The following is an 18,909-nucleotide window of genomic DNA, read 5'->3' as shown; positions in this document are numbered from 1 at the left end:
CAATAATCTTAATTTAAGCTTTTACTTGTAATATAAATAATAAGAGAAAATACATACATGTTTTTCTTTGAAAAAATTTTAGTTTGAAAATTATTATTTACAGTAATAAGATTCACGTAAGACAATGCACTATTCCGCGTATAAAACTGAGTACCTTTATTTGTATAAACACTAATTAATTCTCAAAACATAAAAACAATGTAAGTAAAAATATACTACAGTAATAAATTTGATTGCTTTCAGCAATTAGCATCCGACGACTTATGCCTTTTTTAATGACAAATGTTATTTTTATATAAAATTAACATGATATACTAAAAACCAACAGCATTAATATGTCTGAAGTGGGATTTTAAAATGATATAACTAGTAAACGAAAGTGTCACTAATGGCTGGTGTCACTATTGTGTCACGCCTACATACATACATGCATAAAATCATGCCTTGTTCCCATAGGGGTAGGCAGGGAAAAAAAAACACCACCTGATGCGATCGTTACAAACTTTACATGTATATATTTTATCACACAAGATTCCTCATCGTATCTTCTGACAGGCATTGGCCTAAACTCATTTAACAAAAGTTATTTGTATTAAATATAACTGAATAGTAATCTGATTAACAACAGATGATCCTAGTAACGAAATTTTCTCATCCAAAAGTATATCAGGAGATATGATATTGACATTGCCCCTAACCAACATTCAACTGACAAATTTAGACCATACCTTGCATGGTGCCTCAAAAACATTTGAGAAACAACTTATCTTAAAGAAATCTTTGAATAAAATTTCGTAGTCGTTAGATCTAAAGAAAATTCTCTTGTCTTGATCTTGGTCAGCATTTCTTTTAGCTTAGAGCAGAATATGCTATGAGGACATAGCTATGTTCCACTACTTAAATGAAATCAATTAGCGAAAGCAGAAAGTTTGTTTTGGTGTTAATAAAGCGCTTATGCCAGGAATGACTAGAAACTATAGTATTTTTATGAAAAAGAGAGCAATAACAAAATAACGTAACCTTATTTATCCTCCTGGAAAATATAAGTTTGCAACGCATTGTAATCAGCAAACATAATAATATAGACTTAGTTATATCCTATGTAACAACGTAATCAATTATTTTCGCGTTCATTCTGATGATCATGTCTGGTTTGTTATTTTTCCATTGCCAGTCCATTGTGGAACATGATTAACTATTAAATAACAGGTTCACAACAAACTGACGTAAAGTAAATTTCCGATCGCAAACACTATTACCTTTTTTTGTTACTCCATTTTTATGTAATTCTGCCCAGTATCTTACAACCTTAGGTCTACTCCTTATAATCTTTTGAAAATCCATCCAAAACTACATGGTTAATCAGAAAGCAGTAAAAATTTTCTTTAAAATTTATTAATTTCCAATTTTCTTAAACTTTCTCTTTTAATATTTTTCTCTTGTATAACTTATGCATATTAATTATTGTGTACAAAATGTATACTGTAGCAATTTTTCTTAGTTGCAATTTAAAATGTCGATTTGCATATTAACGTTAGTTAGAAGCGGCGGGTTGCAGTGACGAGGCATGACGTCACGTACATGTGTATATAGAGTGTTGCGCGTGAGTTTCATAGATAGTCTGTAGTAAGACACGCTTTGTGTCGTTCGGGGATAGGACATTGAATTGATCTTGTCAAGCCGTGAGTGGGAGGTGATTCACTACTAGAGGTAGGGAACATTTTATTACTTAATATTAGTTTGCGCTACTAAAAATATACCAATAATCCTTAAAATTTCCAACAAATTAAATAGGCTGTGATATAATTTTGGACGTAAAGTCAGTTAATCCCTAAATCATAGTTACTGGTTACAAAAATCACAAAAATCGTAAGTACTATGACTTGTTAATTTTATCACTTTCTTTTAATATTATCACGAAAATATTACCTAATAATTATCAACTATTATAAAACGAACCTTATCAATGTTTCACAATGATTTAAGGATACCGATTGGGTAACACCGTTGCAAGAATTTAACAAAATTACTTTTAAACTCGATATCACTTTATTTGATGTTGGTTCTTTAAATATATTGAAATCTAATAAATGGCGTGAAAACGCAAGCCACAAGTTATATCTACATAGCCGTTATTTTTGTATTTTAATAACATTGAATTAATTTAAAGAAAGTGAAAAGTCATTCTAACATCGGGAAAATATCCTTTCTCGTTTTTTCCCTTAATCTATTTATATATGTAAGTTATCTGAAATAGATTCATTTTCGCTAATAAAACAATCCTAGGTAAATAGATGATTTTATTTAGGCTAACGTATTTAAAATTATGTAGATGTTGACGTAGTTTGTGTGTGCTTGTTAAATATATTTGAACGTCTATGAAAGAGTAAGTTTGCATTAATTAAGCCCAAGTTCAAGGATTATTTTACCAAAAACTAATTTACATTTTAGTTGCTTAGCACTTTTTGATTGTATTGCTAAAATCCGTGTAAAGAGTAAACTTAACTATGATAATTTTATTTCTTTTCTTTAAGTTCAACTTCATTTGTAAGAAGTCTGAAACATAAAAATAAGTACTTGAACTTTTGTAAAACAAAGGTAATTCAAAACTTTTCCGATTTCATAGATTATGCTCTCATTTTTCTTTTCGTTGAAATTTATTATGGGAGAATAGTCGAAGGACCTGGTATTAACCGAAAGTTCTGGAATCAGTTGAGGCATAACATTCAGATAAATGAATTTAATACGTTCGAAACATAAATATCTGATAAAAAGCGCTTTCCCCCCTATTTACAACCTTTGCTTTCGTTCTTTTTATCTCTAAAACAAATATTCAAATTCTAGGGGTGAAAATAGTGACTGTAAATAAAATACCAATTATATATGTATCGTTACGCTGAAAATGAACAACTAATGCTTATAGAGCAATATTTATAAAATCATTTGCATTGATTTAATTAGAGTCCACGTGATAAAAGTTAATAGGTACATAACTACTGTTCCAATGACAATATACTAATATGTAGATTGAAGTAGCCCATTTGTAATTCAAAACGCTTTAAGTAACTGGTCGACAAACAATACGCAATAATTTATAGACGTTTTAAATATTTTAATTACAATTTATTGACATTGACTTTACGGCTACTGAACATTTGTTAATTAACATATTACTTACGACACGTGCTTGTTCCGGGGTGATTGTGGTACCTTACACTAACGCTATTTGACCAATGGTACTTCAATAGAAACAATATTTGTTATGTACAATTTTTATTTGACAACTTCTATTGATATTAACCCACACTTGGCCAGCCACTAAGTGGATCTAAAGCCTAACCACTCCCTAATTCCGAGGGGAAACAAAAAGGAATGGGAGAGTTATAGTTTAAATTTATTAACTTCGGTAATCGTTCATAGTTTTATCAATTAACCGTATTACACCGCAAAAATACTACGTATAATGTACTTCATATATAATGTGTCTGTTTGCTTGCTTTCATTTTTCCCTGAAAGTTTTCCTTACAATTAACATATATGTATAAAATTATCCATAACTACATTATAGATCCTTATTTGTATTTGTGTAAATCGTTTTGCTGATTGTATGTAGACTTGTAAACAATATTTTAATTGTTTAATTATGCAAGGTTCCTAGAACAGTCACAATTATAAACCATTTGTCGTATCATTTATAATATATGATCTATAATATTGCATCGCTTAGAATTGCATAATGTATAAAGTTTTATAGCGAAAATATAGATATTCCTTATATCTAGTTATCATTGATATTACAACTTGTTATCTAATTTACATAAGCTCTTACATTTATGAAACACGTGTAATATTTTAATATATTGTTAACTATTAGGGCTTGACCAACACATTCCATTTTCTCAAACAAAGCCCGTGAAGTTATAGACCGTGTACTTTTATTACCTAAAGTTTTTTTTGGGAATTTATTCACCACGGACCTTACTAAAGTTCGTTTTGCAATTTTATGGCAGTATCAGAGACGTAGATATGAATAGTATGGTTATAATGTTACACATTTAATTAATTTACAAGATACTTCACAGACGGCTAAAGCAACTTTAAGGACGTTTTAATTTGGTGAGCTGGAATAATCTGCTCTATTACGTTTTTAGACGGCTAATGATGTCTATCTTACAAGAAAACATACAAATCCACTCACAACACACTCCATTGGAGTAATAATGACGTATTTACAACGAATCTTATAGAATTTCTATGTAAGCTTAAGCTATTTGTTCCCTATAACATGGAACTATAACATTGTCACGAAATTGTCACGAAACGCGGGTGTATTTTGTACTCCTCAAACCACACCTTCGGGTATAACAGGCGTATTATTATGTACCTATGTAGGTATTTATAGAATTTCTTGTTATAGGTAAAAAATCTATTCACAATGAGCTACGCTGCAGCCGAAAGCGTGGTGGCCAGCAACTCCTGGGGTGCCACCAGCCTTTTCTATGTCCTCCTTGTACCAGCTCTGATCCTCTGGTATGCGTACTGGCGTATGTCCAGGAGGCATATGTACGAACTTGCCGAGAAACTCAATGGACCACCTGGCCTGCCCCTTCTAGGAAACGCCTTGGAATTCACCGGTGGTTCTCATGGTAAGTAACTACATACTCCTTAAACAAGATCAATAAGAAATTGACTTTAGAACTGTTGAGAATATAACGTAACTTTTTTACGTAGTTACTTTTCTGAATCTTCAAAAGACATTTTTGCCGAAAACAAACGTTAAACGAAACAAACTTGGATGATAAAAGTCAAAATTTCCGTTTATCTGGTACTTCATTGAATTTTTCTTTGTTTTCTACGAGATTTGCTTTAAAATATAAAACGTTATATTTTTTCCTCTAGACATCTTCAGAAATGTCATTGAGAAGAGTATTCCTTATGACAAGGAGTCTGTTGTGAAAATCTGGATTGGACCCCGTCTCCTCGTGTTCTTGTACGACCCTCGTGATGTTGAGCTGATCCTCAGCAGTCACGTGCACATTGACAAGGCTGACGAGTACAGCCTCTTCAAGCCCTGGTTGGGAGATGGTCTTCTCATCAGTACTGGTAAGTGTTGCTGATAAAATTTTGTTTCGTATATACTCCAATTTGGTAGCAGAAGACTATACGGAAAATGTTATAAAAAGTATGTAATTTTCAAAGTAAGTTGGACTTTGTTTTACCTATTGTATAGTAGACTAGTGACCTTTGTGCCCAAAATTCAAGTATTATAATTCTTGGTATGTGCGTATGCAGATAGAATGACGATTAGCCAAGTTTTTATTGAGGAAAGATTTTATCAGTGGATACCGGAGGCAAAGTTGTCACATATAGATGCGTATGAATAAACTTATTGCGTTTATAGTCGTGCCTCTAGATAAAGGAAATCAAACACAATTAATTACTAGCTGCAATTATGTTTAGTTAAACGATCGCTTTACAAGTCTAGATTTGTTTCAATGAAACAAGTAGTATAGTAAGTTCTAGAAAAATCTTGTTGGAGAGAATGTAAACATTTGTCACATCAAACCGCGACTTTTACTCGACGCATTATCTGAATCAATACTTTACGATATGCATCTTCGAATTGAGAGATGTGTACTGCAAATTTTGTTTTTCGCTAGCTTTAGAGTAAAACTATCTAATAATTTCACATGTGATGATGATGAGTGCTCACTGCTACAGATATCGCAAGTTTTAAATTACTTTTTGTTCTTAGGTCAGAAATGGCGTTCTCACCGCAAACTGATTGCCCCCACTTTCCACTTGAACGTATTGAAGAGTTTCATCGACCTGTTCAACGCCAACTCCAGGGATGTCGTCCAGAAGCTGAAGAAAGAGGCCGGAGAGTTCGACTGTCACGACTACATGAGTGAATGCACTGTGGAGATCCTGCTCGGTGAGTTTCTATGAAGATTTTAGTTCTATATTTTGTAGAAGATGGAAGTTCCAGTTTGTAGTTTACAAACCCCAAATAGTTAGATAACGTTTGATAGCAAAGTCAACTTTATTAGACTCTCTATTACTATTGTGCTTCAATTACTTTTCTACCATTAAATTATATAGATAGGAATAAACACAAGTAGAAATCTATTTTTTTAATTATTCTTAAAATGATCTAAATTACTGCCATAACTTTTGTTTCGACTGCACTCCATTTCATAAACTTTCTTGAACATTAAAAGTAAAATGTGTTAACACTCTCACGTCTTGATGCAACAAAACAGTAGTAAGATCATTTAGTTTCGTTTTCAATGATGTTAGACACGTGCATTGAATAGTTAAATATGTCAGAATACATTACAGCCTCTACGCGATCACAATTGACCATTGAAGCGATAGTTGCGCCTCAATAGACGACGCAATGATAACGACTTTATTCTTTGCTCTGATCTAAATATTTGAGTGTGCTACATTCTGTTACTTTTCTTAAACGAAATATGACTGGAAATAAACTGACGATATACAATCATTCTAATCGCGCTTTAGTGGTATTTGATTAAATTATCTCAGTTTGTGCGTAGCATATTCGCGAGAATGTTTTTCTTACGTATGAATTGATATTAATTGTAGTATAATTACATTTATGTGGTTTTGATGTCTCAATATCTACGAATTCGTACTGTTGTTCGTCCCGTCAACTAAATAAACAGCTGATGTTGAACGTTATGATACGGCGTCAGCAATTCATTCACCTAGATACGAGTACGCCTTGAATATATTGTGAGTTAGCGTTATGGCGAATTCAAGTGAATAAACATTCATACATTTATCTTCATAAGGTCACATGATATAGGTAAATAGCTAATAAAAATAGCTGCAGAAATTATAATGACCTACATTATGACGGAAAACGAGCCAAATCTTTTGAACTTTTGAGATTGAACGCGTTAAGTGGAAATTGTCTTAAATTTCAAGGCGTCTGCACAAAAATAAAGCAGGATAAAGAGCAATTTGTATGTAATGTCACGTAGCTAGCCACGTTAGTGACAACACGTCGACCCTCACATGGACGTTAGACCGTGTTCTTGAAGCAAATGCCCCGAGAACCTATTAAATTGTTTGCGAAATCTAGAGAAGATTACCTACGAGTGATTGGACAACGCCGATGTATTTTAATGCACTATCCTACCAAATTATTTCTCATGGACGTTTGGTATCGGAGAATTGTCGCCCTGTCACCGCGTCGACGATCTATTGCATATTGCACGATAGCGCTGTGGTTTTAACGAGTAATTCTGTACAATTCCTCTATTTTAATACTACGTAAAACGTAACATTTATCACGTACCTCGCAATCATCTTATTGCGTATAATAATAATAGTCATTGAAGGAAGTAGAGATAAATAGGGCACTAAATAGCAGTTCAGATTGCATCCGTGATGTTTATGGTAGTAATTACGTTGTTTGCTCGGAACTATTTATGCGGGTCAACGTCGGACTGCCTAAACGTGTACTGCACTAATTATACCTGCTACTGGTTTTTTCCTTAAGGGGTGGATAAAGCCGTAAAAGGCAAGAAGACCACAGCACAAATATTTAGTAGTTCTTTCCTTGTAAGCACAATAATGCAATGCAATGAACAGAATCTGAACTTTGCAATAAACAATTATATAGATCTTCCGTAACGGATTTGACATTCATGAAAACAAAGCGTGATAGACAATTTAACACTATTTTGCATTTATTAAATCCTTTTATCTTGAAGCTGCTAATGATATAATAGAAAAATGCAATACACTACTACGATTTTTTTATATCTTCTGCTAAATTAGTACCAATAAAAACGGTATAAAGTAAGACAGCGTATAGCGAGTGATGATAGGAGAATGTATGATTGAATCATTGGTACGTGCGTGGTACCACGCGGTACTGATTCAAACGACACACGTCGTACTACTCTTGTCGGGTTTGGAGACCGCCCACGTGCTCACGCGCTAATGGCCAATATTCGCCTTTACTGGCACTGGACGTTGCGTTCCTTTATTGCTATCCTCGTTGCGCAATTGTTTCAATTCAATGGCGGTCTGAATTTAATATTTCATTTGTCTCCGACTAAAAGTATGCATGTACGCCACGTCGGCGCTGTACTAAATAGTTGAGCTGAAAGTGGCCAATTATTTACGTTATGAGGAATGTACCACATAGATTTATTTGTGTCTATAAATAGAACGTATGTGGACTATTGTCCAGACGTAATCAAAGCGAAAAAAGGAGAAACAAGAACAACAAAATAACTTTAATACCATAGTCATTATTGAGGATCGTCGTATGCAAATGTGGTAGCAATCACCAGTCAATAACGTAACTTTGATTTTGTTATAGAAACCGCTATGGGTGTAAGCAAGACCACACAAGACAAGAGTGGATTCGAATACGCTATGGCTGTCATGAAGATGTGCGATATCCTCCACTTGAGGCACACTAAGATCTGGCTCAGGCCTGAGTTGCTCTTCAAACTAACTGACTACGCCAAGACCCAAACTAAACTCCTCGACATCATCCACGGTCTGACCAAGAAGGTAAGCGTTTAAAATAATATTACCAGCTCACTGCCATATATAATTTTATTTATATCTCTAAGTTTACCGCAATGGCTCGGAAATACGTTCTTGTCCTAGACTTGATGACCTATTGGACGATACTGGGTACTATTAATTGATACGACCATCACAGGCTGCAGAATAAACTAGCATTATAATGAACTACGTGTATAAATAACATCATTATACATTACTTCTCAGTAGTACTGCATATATTTGTAGTGTCTAACTTATTTATAATTGAATTAAAGGTCATCAAGAGGAAGAAGGAGGAATTCAAATCTGGCAAGAGGCCCACAATCTTGAACGACTACCAAGCCGCTGAAGAAAGCAAAACTACCACATCTGTTGAGGGTCTGTCATTCGGTCAATCTGCTGGACTTAAGGACGATTTGGATGTAGATGATGCCGATGTTGGCCAAAAGAAACGTCTCGCTTTCCTCGACCTGCTTTTGGAGAGCTCACAAAGCGGTGTTGTCATTTCCGATGAGGAAATTAAGGAACAAGTAGACACTATCATGTTTGAGGTAAATATTGTGAAAAATATTACAATATAGAATAATTTAGCTCTCATGTAAATCACGTAATTACATATCCAATTGCATTTGTTCAGGGTCACGACACCACCGCCGCTGGAAGCAGTTTCTTCCTGTCCATGATGGGCGTTCACCAAGACATTCAAGACAAAGTAATCGATGAGCTTGACAAAATCTTCGGTGACTCAGATCGTCCAGCCACTTTCCAAGATACCCTGGAGATGAAATACCTGGAAAGGTGTCTCATGGAAACCCTTAGGATGTTCCCGCCTGTGCCAATCATCGCCAGACATCTTAAACAAGATGTTACCCTTCGTAAGTATATTTTGTTTTAGAGAAAATTTATTGCAATATTGTCTAAAAGAAATAAACTAATATATTTTTTCCTATTTCACCCAGCTTCTTGCGGAAAGAAAGTACCAGCTGGCACAACTGTCGTCGTAGCCACATACAAACTGCACCGTCGTCCTGACGTATACCCCAACCCTACCACATTCGACCCTGACAACTTCCTGCCTGAACGATCTGCCAACCGTCACTACTATGCTTTCGTGCCCTTCTCGGCTGGACCCAGAAGTTGCGTCGGTACGTACACTCTGATAAAATCCTATTTAATTTTATATTATTATTACTTCAGTACGAAATGTACTCATTATAATTTGTTTGACAGGTCGCAAATACGCTATGCTGAAGCTGAAGATCATCCTGTCTACGATACTTAGGAATTTCCGCGTCTACTCAGATCTTAAAGAGTCAGACTTCAAACTGCAGGCTGACATTATCCTGAAGCGTGCTGAAGGTTTCAAGGTTCGCCTACAGTCCCGCAAGCCAACCAAAGCATGCTAATAAGCAAAACTATATTCTTAAACTTAATTATGTAAATAGAAGGATGGATCACGCATTTCGTTAACTAGTGGTGACAACACGAATAAAGTAATTTTATATAATTGTCATATTGAGATGTTAAATCGGTGGTAGACCTTTTACAAACGGGAAGGTATAGATGGACAGCGCAATACTTTGCATGTTTGCTCAATATTTTAAATGTATGGTTAAGTTTTTGTAAATAGACCTTTAAATTATACCCCTTGTACTTTGTACAAATGTGACAGACTAATAAATAAAAATATGATAATTAAAGTGAATTTTATTTTAAAATAATAATAGTGAGATAGATAAATAAAAACTACATACAAATGTTATGCCTCGCCATCGTTCGGTGTGCGCACGTAACTACTATGTAGTCTTCTTAGATCTTGAATCGTGTCGGTTCTACCGACATCTATGTGAAATGTAGATTCTGCCATAGATGCGTTCGTTTTAACCTGAAGCTTTAACCTGCAACAAAAAAATCCTTATAAATAACCAAAAAACTTGGTTTGAAGAAAAGTGATAATGTATTAAACATAGTTCCATACCATAGGACATCCAAAGGCGTACGGCGGTGAGTGGGGCACATACACGGCAAATAATCGTGATGTGGTTTCCTGAGCCACCAACCTAGCTGGTCTAGTTTCCATTCAATAGTCTTCATTTGAGCAACTGCACATGTCCCAGCGTCGTTCAACAAATTGAAGTAAGATGCCATTAGTTCTTGACCTGCAAGTGCAAAAAATATAACACTTAATAAAAAAAAATATCTGACGAAAGCTGAAATTAAAAAAAATACCACTATACGTACGTAATGACATCTATTCAAATTTTATCATCGTCAATAAGCCAGACATTAGCATACTTTGAAATTGTTTAGCGTTGTGATCGATGACGAAGTCCAGAATAGTGTTGTCAGTTAATATTTTAGGAATTAATTCGAAATGATACAATACAATACAAACTTAGGTTTTAAAATGTTACCAGCAGATATAGCTGTCATAAGCCTGGATTGTTCAGCTTCTTCTTCATATTCCTCCGTGCTATGTTCATCATATATCGAAGAAATGGACTTCTCACCGCCGTCAGGCTCTTTTTGGATTACGTCAGATTTTATCTTGAAAGAAAAACATCAACAATAGCATTGGTATTAAGTTTAAAGAAATATGTACATAAAATATTAGCGTAGATAACTATTGTCTGCTTTAACTCAAAATTATTTATTGTTACGACCGACACCTCGAAAGTAGCATCTAAATCAGCAACAGCGTACTTTGAAAGGTTCCTACGATATATAAGTAAAACCATTAGTTTTGCAAATGGACCTTGAATCGGCCCAAATGGGATTAGCATGCCCATTCTAAGGTAGTATACATTGAAACACCGGCTGTGACGATGTGTGTGGTTTTTAATGATATAAATCTACACTAGAAGTTGAAGATGACCTAGGTTTTTCAGTGAACAATGTTATGATATTTATAGCTATAATCAGGCCGTTACAAACGTGCGAACTACATATATCATAATCCAAATAATGAAATAAATGTGACAATATGTAAGTGCGAGCGAGAGACTCCGATAAAATAACATGACTTCGTTCGCACGTTTGAAATGGCCCGAATATAAGTGAACGCTTGTATAACCTCAATATTACATACAGAATTAAAACTGAATCCCATGAAACACATAAACGCTTCAGACAAATGTTGCGTGCCTAGCTCGGGCTTCTCTCTTCTGAGGTGTAGTTCTCCAAGCAAATGTAGAGCTCGACCGAGCTGCCTTCTTAGTCCATTATCCATGGCTTTTATGCCCATTTCTGTCAGCAGTTTTGCCGATGTTTCATGATCACCCAGTCTATGAATTGGAGTTAAGAGTTATATTATGTACATCGGCCATTAAAAACGTAACCATTGCCAATACAAATAGAATAAAATTGTACATTGTGGATGATATCCCGTGGATAAACACAAATATTTTATTTTGCGAGCAAACGTAATGAGCACGCAGGTTGAAATCGATATCAGATGTATTACTCAAAGAAGATTATTACTAGGAAAAGAAGAACAGGAACCTTTGCATCACAGCAGCAAGGTGCATTTTCGTCTCACAAATGCCTTCAGTGTTATCACTTCGCATATGGATCTTTAATGCTCGTTCAAAAGTCTTCTGTGCGTTGTTCAAATTGTTCATTACTAGTTGACACACGCCTATTTCTATTATTGCTTCCGCTTCTTTGTTAATATCGTCAGCTAACAAAAATACTCTTTATTAGATACAATCAAAGAATGCACTCAAATAGATAAGTTTTGATTAACTCCCGCAGTGTATTTAAAGAGACTATTATTAGGCTAATCCATTGACGCAGAAATATTTCGTTTCTCTTTCCACAGCCTCACTCCATGTCAATGCACAGGCAGCCTGTTATTATCTTTTTTCAACTTTATAAGGATGTTCAAATCGAAAAAGAAAATTTCTTCCCTGTTGTTTTCAACATTCCCGAATAATGGACTAAGTACCAGTAACATCTTGTCTGTCTTTAAATGAACTACCTTGCTAATGACAGTGTCACGTACACTGTATGCCGGAAAGATTATGGGTATTATATGACATACTTACGACATAATAATATCCCCCAGTAATATGTTATGTAACATAAGGAGTTAGTAAACTAAGTATATCTATATGTATAAGGTACTACAAATTAGGTACCTGTTATAGATTTAAGCCGAAAAAGAATTTATTCCATATTTTGCGAATGTTAATATTGGATTCGCCTCTTATAACGGATTAATAAAAAAAATACTTACTTTAAAAATCGACAACTTGCGAATTCAACAACAATATCTATAGAGTTTATCTATCTTTTTTTTGCTAGCCCGTACTGACCCACTGCTGGGCAAAAGCTTCCCCATTTAGTTTAATTCATTTTTACACCCTAATAAGTTAGCACGGTAAATACAATGTCCTTATTCTCGAATTAAAAGAATAGTTATATAAGACGTACCGTCCCTAGCCCGTCGTTCAGCTAAACGCGCAAGTCTTTCAGCTTTCGCAGCGTCTGTGGCCCGTAGTCTCTTCGCATTGTTAATCAAAACTCTATGAAGTTGAATAGCAGTCGCACCGAACACCGTGTCTGATTTACCATCCTCAGCGTCTTCTTGCAATATCCATGTCTAAGATAAATTAAAACGTGAATAAAAGTTACACTATTTTCTACAGCGTAGAAGCTAGAATTAATATTTCAATTCTTAATCGGAACTTGGGATTTAAACAGACCAATACACACCAAGCCGTATAGATCTTGCTTTGCTGTAAATATTTGTATATATTTAAATGAGGCTTTTAATCCAAAACCATCAAAATGTTCTCTAGAAATAACTAGTTTTTACCCGCAACGTCGCTCGCATGCCTCTTGCATCAAGCAACATTGGATAAGACAAGCATAATTTGTCGTAATACCAAAGTTTATAAAGCCTGAATAATGATACTCATTTCCCTGCTTGGCTTGCCTGTATAAAATGTGTTCCTTATTTAGACCGACAAGCGATAGCAGCTATTTATTCTTCAATAACAATATAAAATAGAGGAAAAACATATCACAATATGACCTACCTTCCTTCAATCATACAGATCAAACAATTATGTGTACGTGTATTTATTGGTACAATTTACTTCCCTAGAGGCCAAAGTTATCGAAGTAATTACAGCTAGTAAACAGTAATGATACATATACAATGTTAATAATTCTAAGAATACATACATACTTTAATAAAAATGGCAATACACGCATTTTACATACTCTAAACTAATTACTTTTAATCAAAAGGAACCTGCAATGAAGTTTGGATCAAAGGAAAACGTTTTGTCATAATGTATCAGCAAGTTTAACAAGTACTTGAATAAAAACAATCATGAATACTTTACTAGTTCATGTATAAAGAAATTAGTCACGTGCACTTTTAACTAAAAATAGAGTATTACGGTTGTTTATAGCTCAACAACTTAATAGAGAGCCTTGTATGCAAGGTTTACGGGTGGCGGAGGCATGCAAATTCTGAATTTAACACTTCTCTGAGGTTTACGTAGATGACGGTGGCCTATTTGATACAGTAAATGTATTGAGGATATTGACATAAACATTAATTAAAATCTATATAAATCAAGAGCAGTGATAGCCGAGTGGTATAAGTTGACACCTCCCACGCAAGTGGTCGCAGGTTCGAACCCGAGGCAACACACCAATGACTTTTCGAAGTTATGTGTGTATTAGAAATAATTATCACATGCTCCAACGGTGAAGGAAAACATCGTAAGGAAACCTTGCATGCCTAAAATTTGTTTAATACATTAATTGAAGGCATGCAAAGTCCCCAACCCGCACTTGGCCAGCGTGGTGGCCTCAAGGCCTAACCCCTCCCTCATTACGGGAGGAGACCCTTGCCCAGCAGTGGGACATTAATGGGTTAAATTTATTTATTTATAAATCATACATGCCAAAATTCTCTTCAAAGTTGTAAAAGCAAAAATTGTATAATTACCTTTCCAATAGAAGCATCTCTGACTTCTGTTAATATGTTAAACGGTTCTTCATTATCTTGCAAAGGAACTGAGAGGAAACATGAAGAAAAATAACGTAAAATTTACGAACCACAATATTACGTAGCACTGTCCCTATGTAAAAAGGGATACTTAAACTAAGACTCGAACTAATGTACCGAATTGCTTTGGGTTTATAGGGCTATTAAGAGGAAATTACTCAGGGTCGCTCTTGTGGTACTGTAAGGCCGCCATTACACTGTTATAGGAATTCGAAAACAGTTATAACGTAAAGTTTGAAATACGAAAATAGTTTCTCTTCGCCACAGCCCCTTTTAAATAGCATCGCTTAAAACTATGAAAGTAAAACAATTTACTGAACTTAGAAAATGTCGTAGTAGCGTCAGACTACCAATAATTATAAATGAGTCGCAATGGGAAAATGGGGTTAGACTTTGTCTATACTTCCGTTAGCAAAAATGATGCCTGAACTCATTAGTTAAGGTAATTAATGCCTAAGTCTTGGGTTTGATTCCTAATCTATAAGTTGCAAAAGAATAATATTCACTTACATTTGTCTAAAAGAAATTTCGCATAATAGTATTTACAGCAAGCTTTTTGACGACCGCCATCAATAAGAAATTGACTTGACACAGCAATAGATGCTAGATAGAATTTTTCTGATAACCACAATATGCCCTTTTCCTTTTCCGAGTAATACTGAGCGAGGCCGAGTAATTGTAGAGTTTCCTTCTTCGTATTACCTGTAATGTGTTTTATAGAGATGATAGATAATAAAGAAATACACAGAAATACGGCTTTATGTATTCAAGTGAATAAAAGCTGCGGTTTGACATCAACAGTCGTAAATTTTCCAATTTTGCATGGCAAATGACTATTTTGTATAACGCACTCATCCATTCAAATGATTTAAATTCAATATGCTCTTTACATGTATCTATAGAAATTCCCGGACGCATCACTAAAACAAATTAATTTGACGGCTTAATTATAAACCAACTACTCAATGGCCATTAATCATCAAAATTTTATTATGTAAATCTATTTAGCCAATTTAGGTCTACGCATAATAATAACTATATCAAGAGTAAATCTTACAGTGGTCAGTAAACAATAAATACATGACCAACATACGTATGAGATACAGCACGCGAGTGATAATCTGAAATTGTTTTTTTATTCCTTATAAAGCTTGGTGACGTATCGCAATACGTGCATCGTCGGAAGTCGGTATTGACCTCACTGTCAGTATATTATCATCATAATTACTTGAATCATGCTCATTTTGTTACTATTTCTTTTGTTCCAAAAATACCTTTTCACTTTTCACTTTCTAAGTGGAAATTGAACCCGCAAGTAGTAAATAGGTTTTCGTTTAACTGCAAATCACTTGATGGAAATGGAATGGAATGGTTTGTAGCCCAAGATAAAACAGCTTTCCACTCAAAGAGATCCAGATTCAACTCATCAAATACTATGAAGTACTACAACCTAGCACACCACACAATAAATGTGGAAGCGAAACTATTCGAAGAAGTCTGCGGAATGCTACAGCTTATAGGTTGATATTTAAAAGGTCTTGCTATAAATTAAATGTACCTGCATCATGTTCTTTTTCAGCTTTTTGCAAATGCCCACAGATATGTTCCAAATAATCGCTTCTCTTTCTCAGGTCTACTACAATGCCCAGATCATCTTCATTGACTAACTGTGTGTTATCATAGATCAAATCTTGTAGATAGCCTGAAGACTCTGTGTAACCCGCTTCTTTCAATTCTAGGATGAGGCATTCGTGGAGGGGAATTTTAATCCTGGAAAATCAATACTTTTCTTATATGTTAGAAAAATATATCGTAGTTCTCATGAAATGTATTGTAAATGTTGCTGTCAGTATGGACACATAATATATTATCCAATTCTGAAATACTATTGAGAAGAAAACGCATTTAACTACAAGTTTACGGGCCGTGAAACGAACGCTCTTAAATAGTAAACAACTTCATGAGAAGATGAAAAAGTTTATTGTACTACACAGAAAATCTACTTAAGCATAATTTTAGTACTATGGAAACCAGATATTGATATTTGCCTTCGGATTCCTTTAGCATCTAGAACATCTAAACTGAACAGAGCCTTGTTCCGAAGGTTTTCTAGACTGGTCTTTGTTACACATGCATAAAGCTTCGGCAGTTGCCGACGTACAATCGTAGACTTGGCCCCGGCTCCCAACATGATTCAGATTTCACAATAAAAATAATATATTTGCAATAAAATGATTTACGAAATGATAGATTCGTTTTGACAAGCTTGAATTAATTGTCAAAACAAGACGTACTCTTTAGTTTTTTCTTAATTACCGGTTGTACGTAATATTTTTGCCAGACAGTAATTTGTCTTTTAAAAAAGTTTTATTTAAGCATTGACGACGAGCCATTTTCTTTGCAGATAAGTTATTTTAAATTATTAGTTATTTTTAGATCATGAAAATATTAAATAACAGTATAAACTAAATGATACTGTTATAAATAGAATCAGATATCAATATATGTAATCGTAAAAACCAACAAATTATTGCTTAGAAAAAATCAGCAATACAAGTCATATTAGGGGAAATAAACATGCCGCAATAAAAAGCCTTGTTAGTTTTTATGTATCTCCTCGTTAAATTTTATTTAGAATTGTAGGGTCCCCCTTCCCCAGAGAGTCATAATATACAATCATTATTACCTGAGAGCAACTAAAGAACAAACGTCATAGTAAATATTTTTCAGAAAAACAAGTTCTAACAAGAAAAGAACACGCGTGATTAGAGATAAGAAAAATGGATTCCAGCTAAATCTAAGAAAGAAACGACAAGTATCGTAAACAACGCGCGAGGAACGTACGAAATGAACATTGAGATAATGGCTTGTAGTGTAGGACTAATGCCCTCTATGATTTTGACATCAAATTAAACAGGTGATTATTTGTGTTCAGATAATCTATAATCTGAAAGCAAAACATCGTGATGAAACCTAGCTTGCCTAAAGTTTGTTTAAATTATACTTATGAGGGCATACCAAGTGCCCATCCCACACTTGGCATGACTCAATGTTTTACGTCTCCCTCGTTCAGGAGGAGACCCTTGCCCAGCAGTGGGACAGTAACAGCTTTAAAATAATAGTTACTACTATTATGTAGAGTAAGAGGTCAACAGTGAAATATTTACTTAGTGTAGCTTTATGTTCTATATTTTTTCTACAATTGGGGTTATATGTACAGCTTGGCATTTGTTAACGACATGCCGGCGACTACCATCCACTTATTGCTTCGAAAAACAACAATTTTATCTGTCTGGTTGGAACAACATCGTGAATTACTGCGTCGCCCTCGTTTATCGAAATATCGTCTTAAATTGTCTGTATTTCAATCAGCCCTACAATGTTATCACTCCCCATTGCGGCATAGGATACATAAATCGGGTTGTCAACACTTGAATGGGTGGCGGAACACTCATACTACATCTCTACTCTACATAAATAATGTAGAGGGCCTGTTCATATAACGTTGGTATTGTGGGAAACATTCTTGTAGTTTAATTGAAAGTCTTCTGGACTATAACCTCGTTGATCTAAACCACAGACTTGGCACGCACTTATGAATTGTAGCAACAATTTACATATTACAAGAGTTACAACCCAGAATGTATAAAGACAAACAAGCAGAGATCACTCTACTTATTACTTTCATAACAGAACGGGCTTAGTGTGAGTTGGAGTCGTGCACGAACGTTCCGCATTTTTTTTGTAACGGCCAAAAACTCGTTTGATTTTAAATATTATAAATATTCAACATTTATTTCACTCTGCGATAATTTCTACTATCTTACTATCACTGTTTATGAGATACAGCCTGTGACAGACAGACAGCGATGACTTAGTATTCCATTTAACCCCTTGGGTACGGAGCTCTAAAAATTACTAACATAATAAGCCTTCGGTTCCAAATTAGATAAAACAACTGTCTAGACAAAAGCCGATGGACATTACAGAGTTACCAGACAATTGCCTATTTTCATTTGTATTAGGCCTATCTCAACAATTACACGAAACATACAGCAGAACAAAACGTGATTGTTTTCAAAACTTTCAGAGGTATTTTGCGCCATTGCGGTATGAAATTCAAACTCGCGTCATAAAACGGACGTGGAATAATGGCAGCTATTTTGCATAGGTTAATTGGAAAAAGTAGGCGTAACATTTAAAACTTTAGAAAAATAACGTGTGTTTATCACTTCGCTAAAAGTACTTAACTCGACGGTAAATATGGAACATATTTACATTCTGTCGGTTTTTTAGCCAACCTATTCTTAATATATTTGCGTGAT

The 18,909-nt window shown here is 34.7% G+C and overlaps 2 protein-coding genes across 3 annotated transcripts; one reads left to right on the top strand and one right to left on the bottom strand.

The window, feature by feature from the left end:
* Positions 1–1,584: 1,584 nt before the first annotated feature.
* Cyp4g15 (Cytochrome P450 4g15) lies at positions 1,585–10,256 on the top strand. The gene is made up of 9 exons (XM_076116925.1): positions 1,585–1,710; positions 4,418–4,646; positions 4,900–5,103; positions 5,756–5,935; positions 8,363–8,559; positions 8,832–9,107; positions 9,194–9,431; positions 9,516–9,701; positions 9,787–10,256. Exons 2-9 carry the CDS (start codon positions 4,436–4,438, stop codon positions 9,960–9,962), a joined length of 1,668 nt encoding a protein of 555 aa, XP_075973040.1. The 5' UTR covers positions 1,585–1,710; positions 4,418–4,435; the 3' UTR covers positions 9,963–10,256.
* Positions 10,257–10,314: 58 nt separating this feature from the next.
* Positions 10,315–16,855, bottom strand: LOC142974515 (uncharacterized). 2 transcript variants are annotated; one of them, XM_076116926.1, is made up of 10 exons: positions 16,633–16,855; positions 16,143–16,354; positions 15,095–15,286; positions 14,525–14,592; positions 12,991–13,159; positions 12,058–12,235; positions 11,645–11,840; positions 10,971–11,103; positions 10,535–10,715; positions 10,315–10,454 (listed from the first exon to the last, which is right to left on the bottom strand). In XM_076116926.1, exons 1-10 carry the CDS (start codon positions 16,773–16,775, stop codon positions 10,316–10,318), a joined length of 1,611 nt encoding a protein of 536 aa, XP_075973041.1. In that variant the 5' UTR covers positions 16,776–16,855; the 3' UTR covers position 10,315. The 2 variants fall into 2 exon arrangements, 1 of the variants encoding a protein (XP_075973041.1); XR_012959571.1 differs by having other exon boundaries at positions 10,320–10,454; positions 10,952–11,103.
* Between the last annotated feature and the right edge of the window lie 2,054 nt (positions 16,856–18,909).

This window comes from Anticarsia gemmatalis, chromosome 7, assembly GCF_050436995.1.
Source record: "Anticarsia gemmatalis isolate Benzon Research Colony breed Stoneville strain chromosome 7, ilAntGemm2 primary, whole genome shotgun sequence".
Lineage (NCBI taxonomy): Eukaryota > Metazoa > Arthropoda > Insecta > Lepidoptera > Erebidae > Anticarsia > Anticarsia gemmatalis.
Note: the sequence above shows the minus strand (reverse complement) of the source record. Positions and strands in the feature narration are given on the sequence as shown.

Excerpts from the sequence above, each read along its gene's own strand:
- LOC142974515 (XM_076116926.1), bottom strand. The coding sequence starts at position 16,775 with ATGTTGGGAGCCGGGGCCAAGTCTACGATTGTACGTCGGCAACTGCCG. Across the intron at positions 16,355-16,632 it reads GATGCTAAAGGAATCCGAAG|GATTAAAATTCCCCTCCACG; the intron begins GCAAATATCAAT and ends TTGATTTTCCAG. Across the intron at positions 15,287-16,142 it reads TGAAAAAGAACATGATGCAG|GTAATACGAAGAAGGAAACT; the intron begins GTACATTTAATT and ends AACACATTACAG.
- Cyp4g15 (XM_076116925.1), top strand. The coding sequence starts at position 4,436 with ATGAGCTACGCTGCAGCCGAAAGCGTGGTGGCCAGCAACTCCTGGGGT. Across the intron at positions 9,432-9,515 it reads TAAACAAGATGTTACCCTTC|CTTCTTGCGGAAAGAAAGTA; the intron begins GTAAGTATATTT and ends TATTTCACCCAG. Across the intron at positions 9,702-9,786 it reads TGGACCCAGAAGTTGCGTCG|GTCGCAAATACGCTATGCTG; the intron begins GTACGTACACTC and ends TTTGTTTGACAG.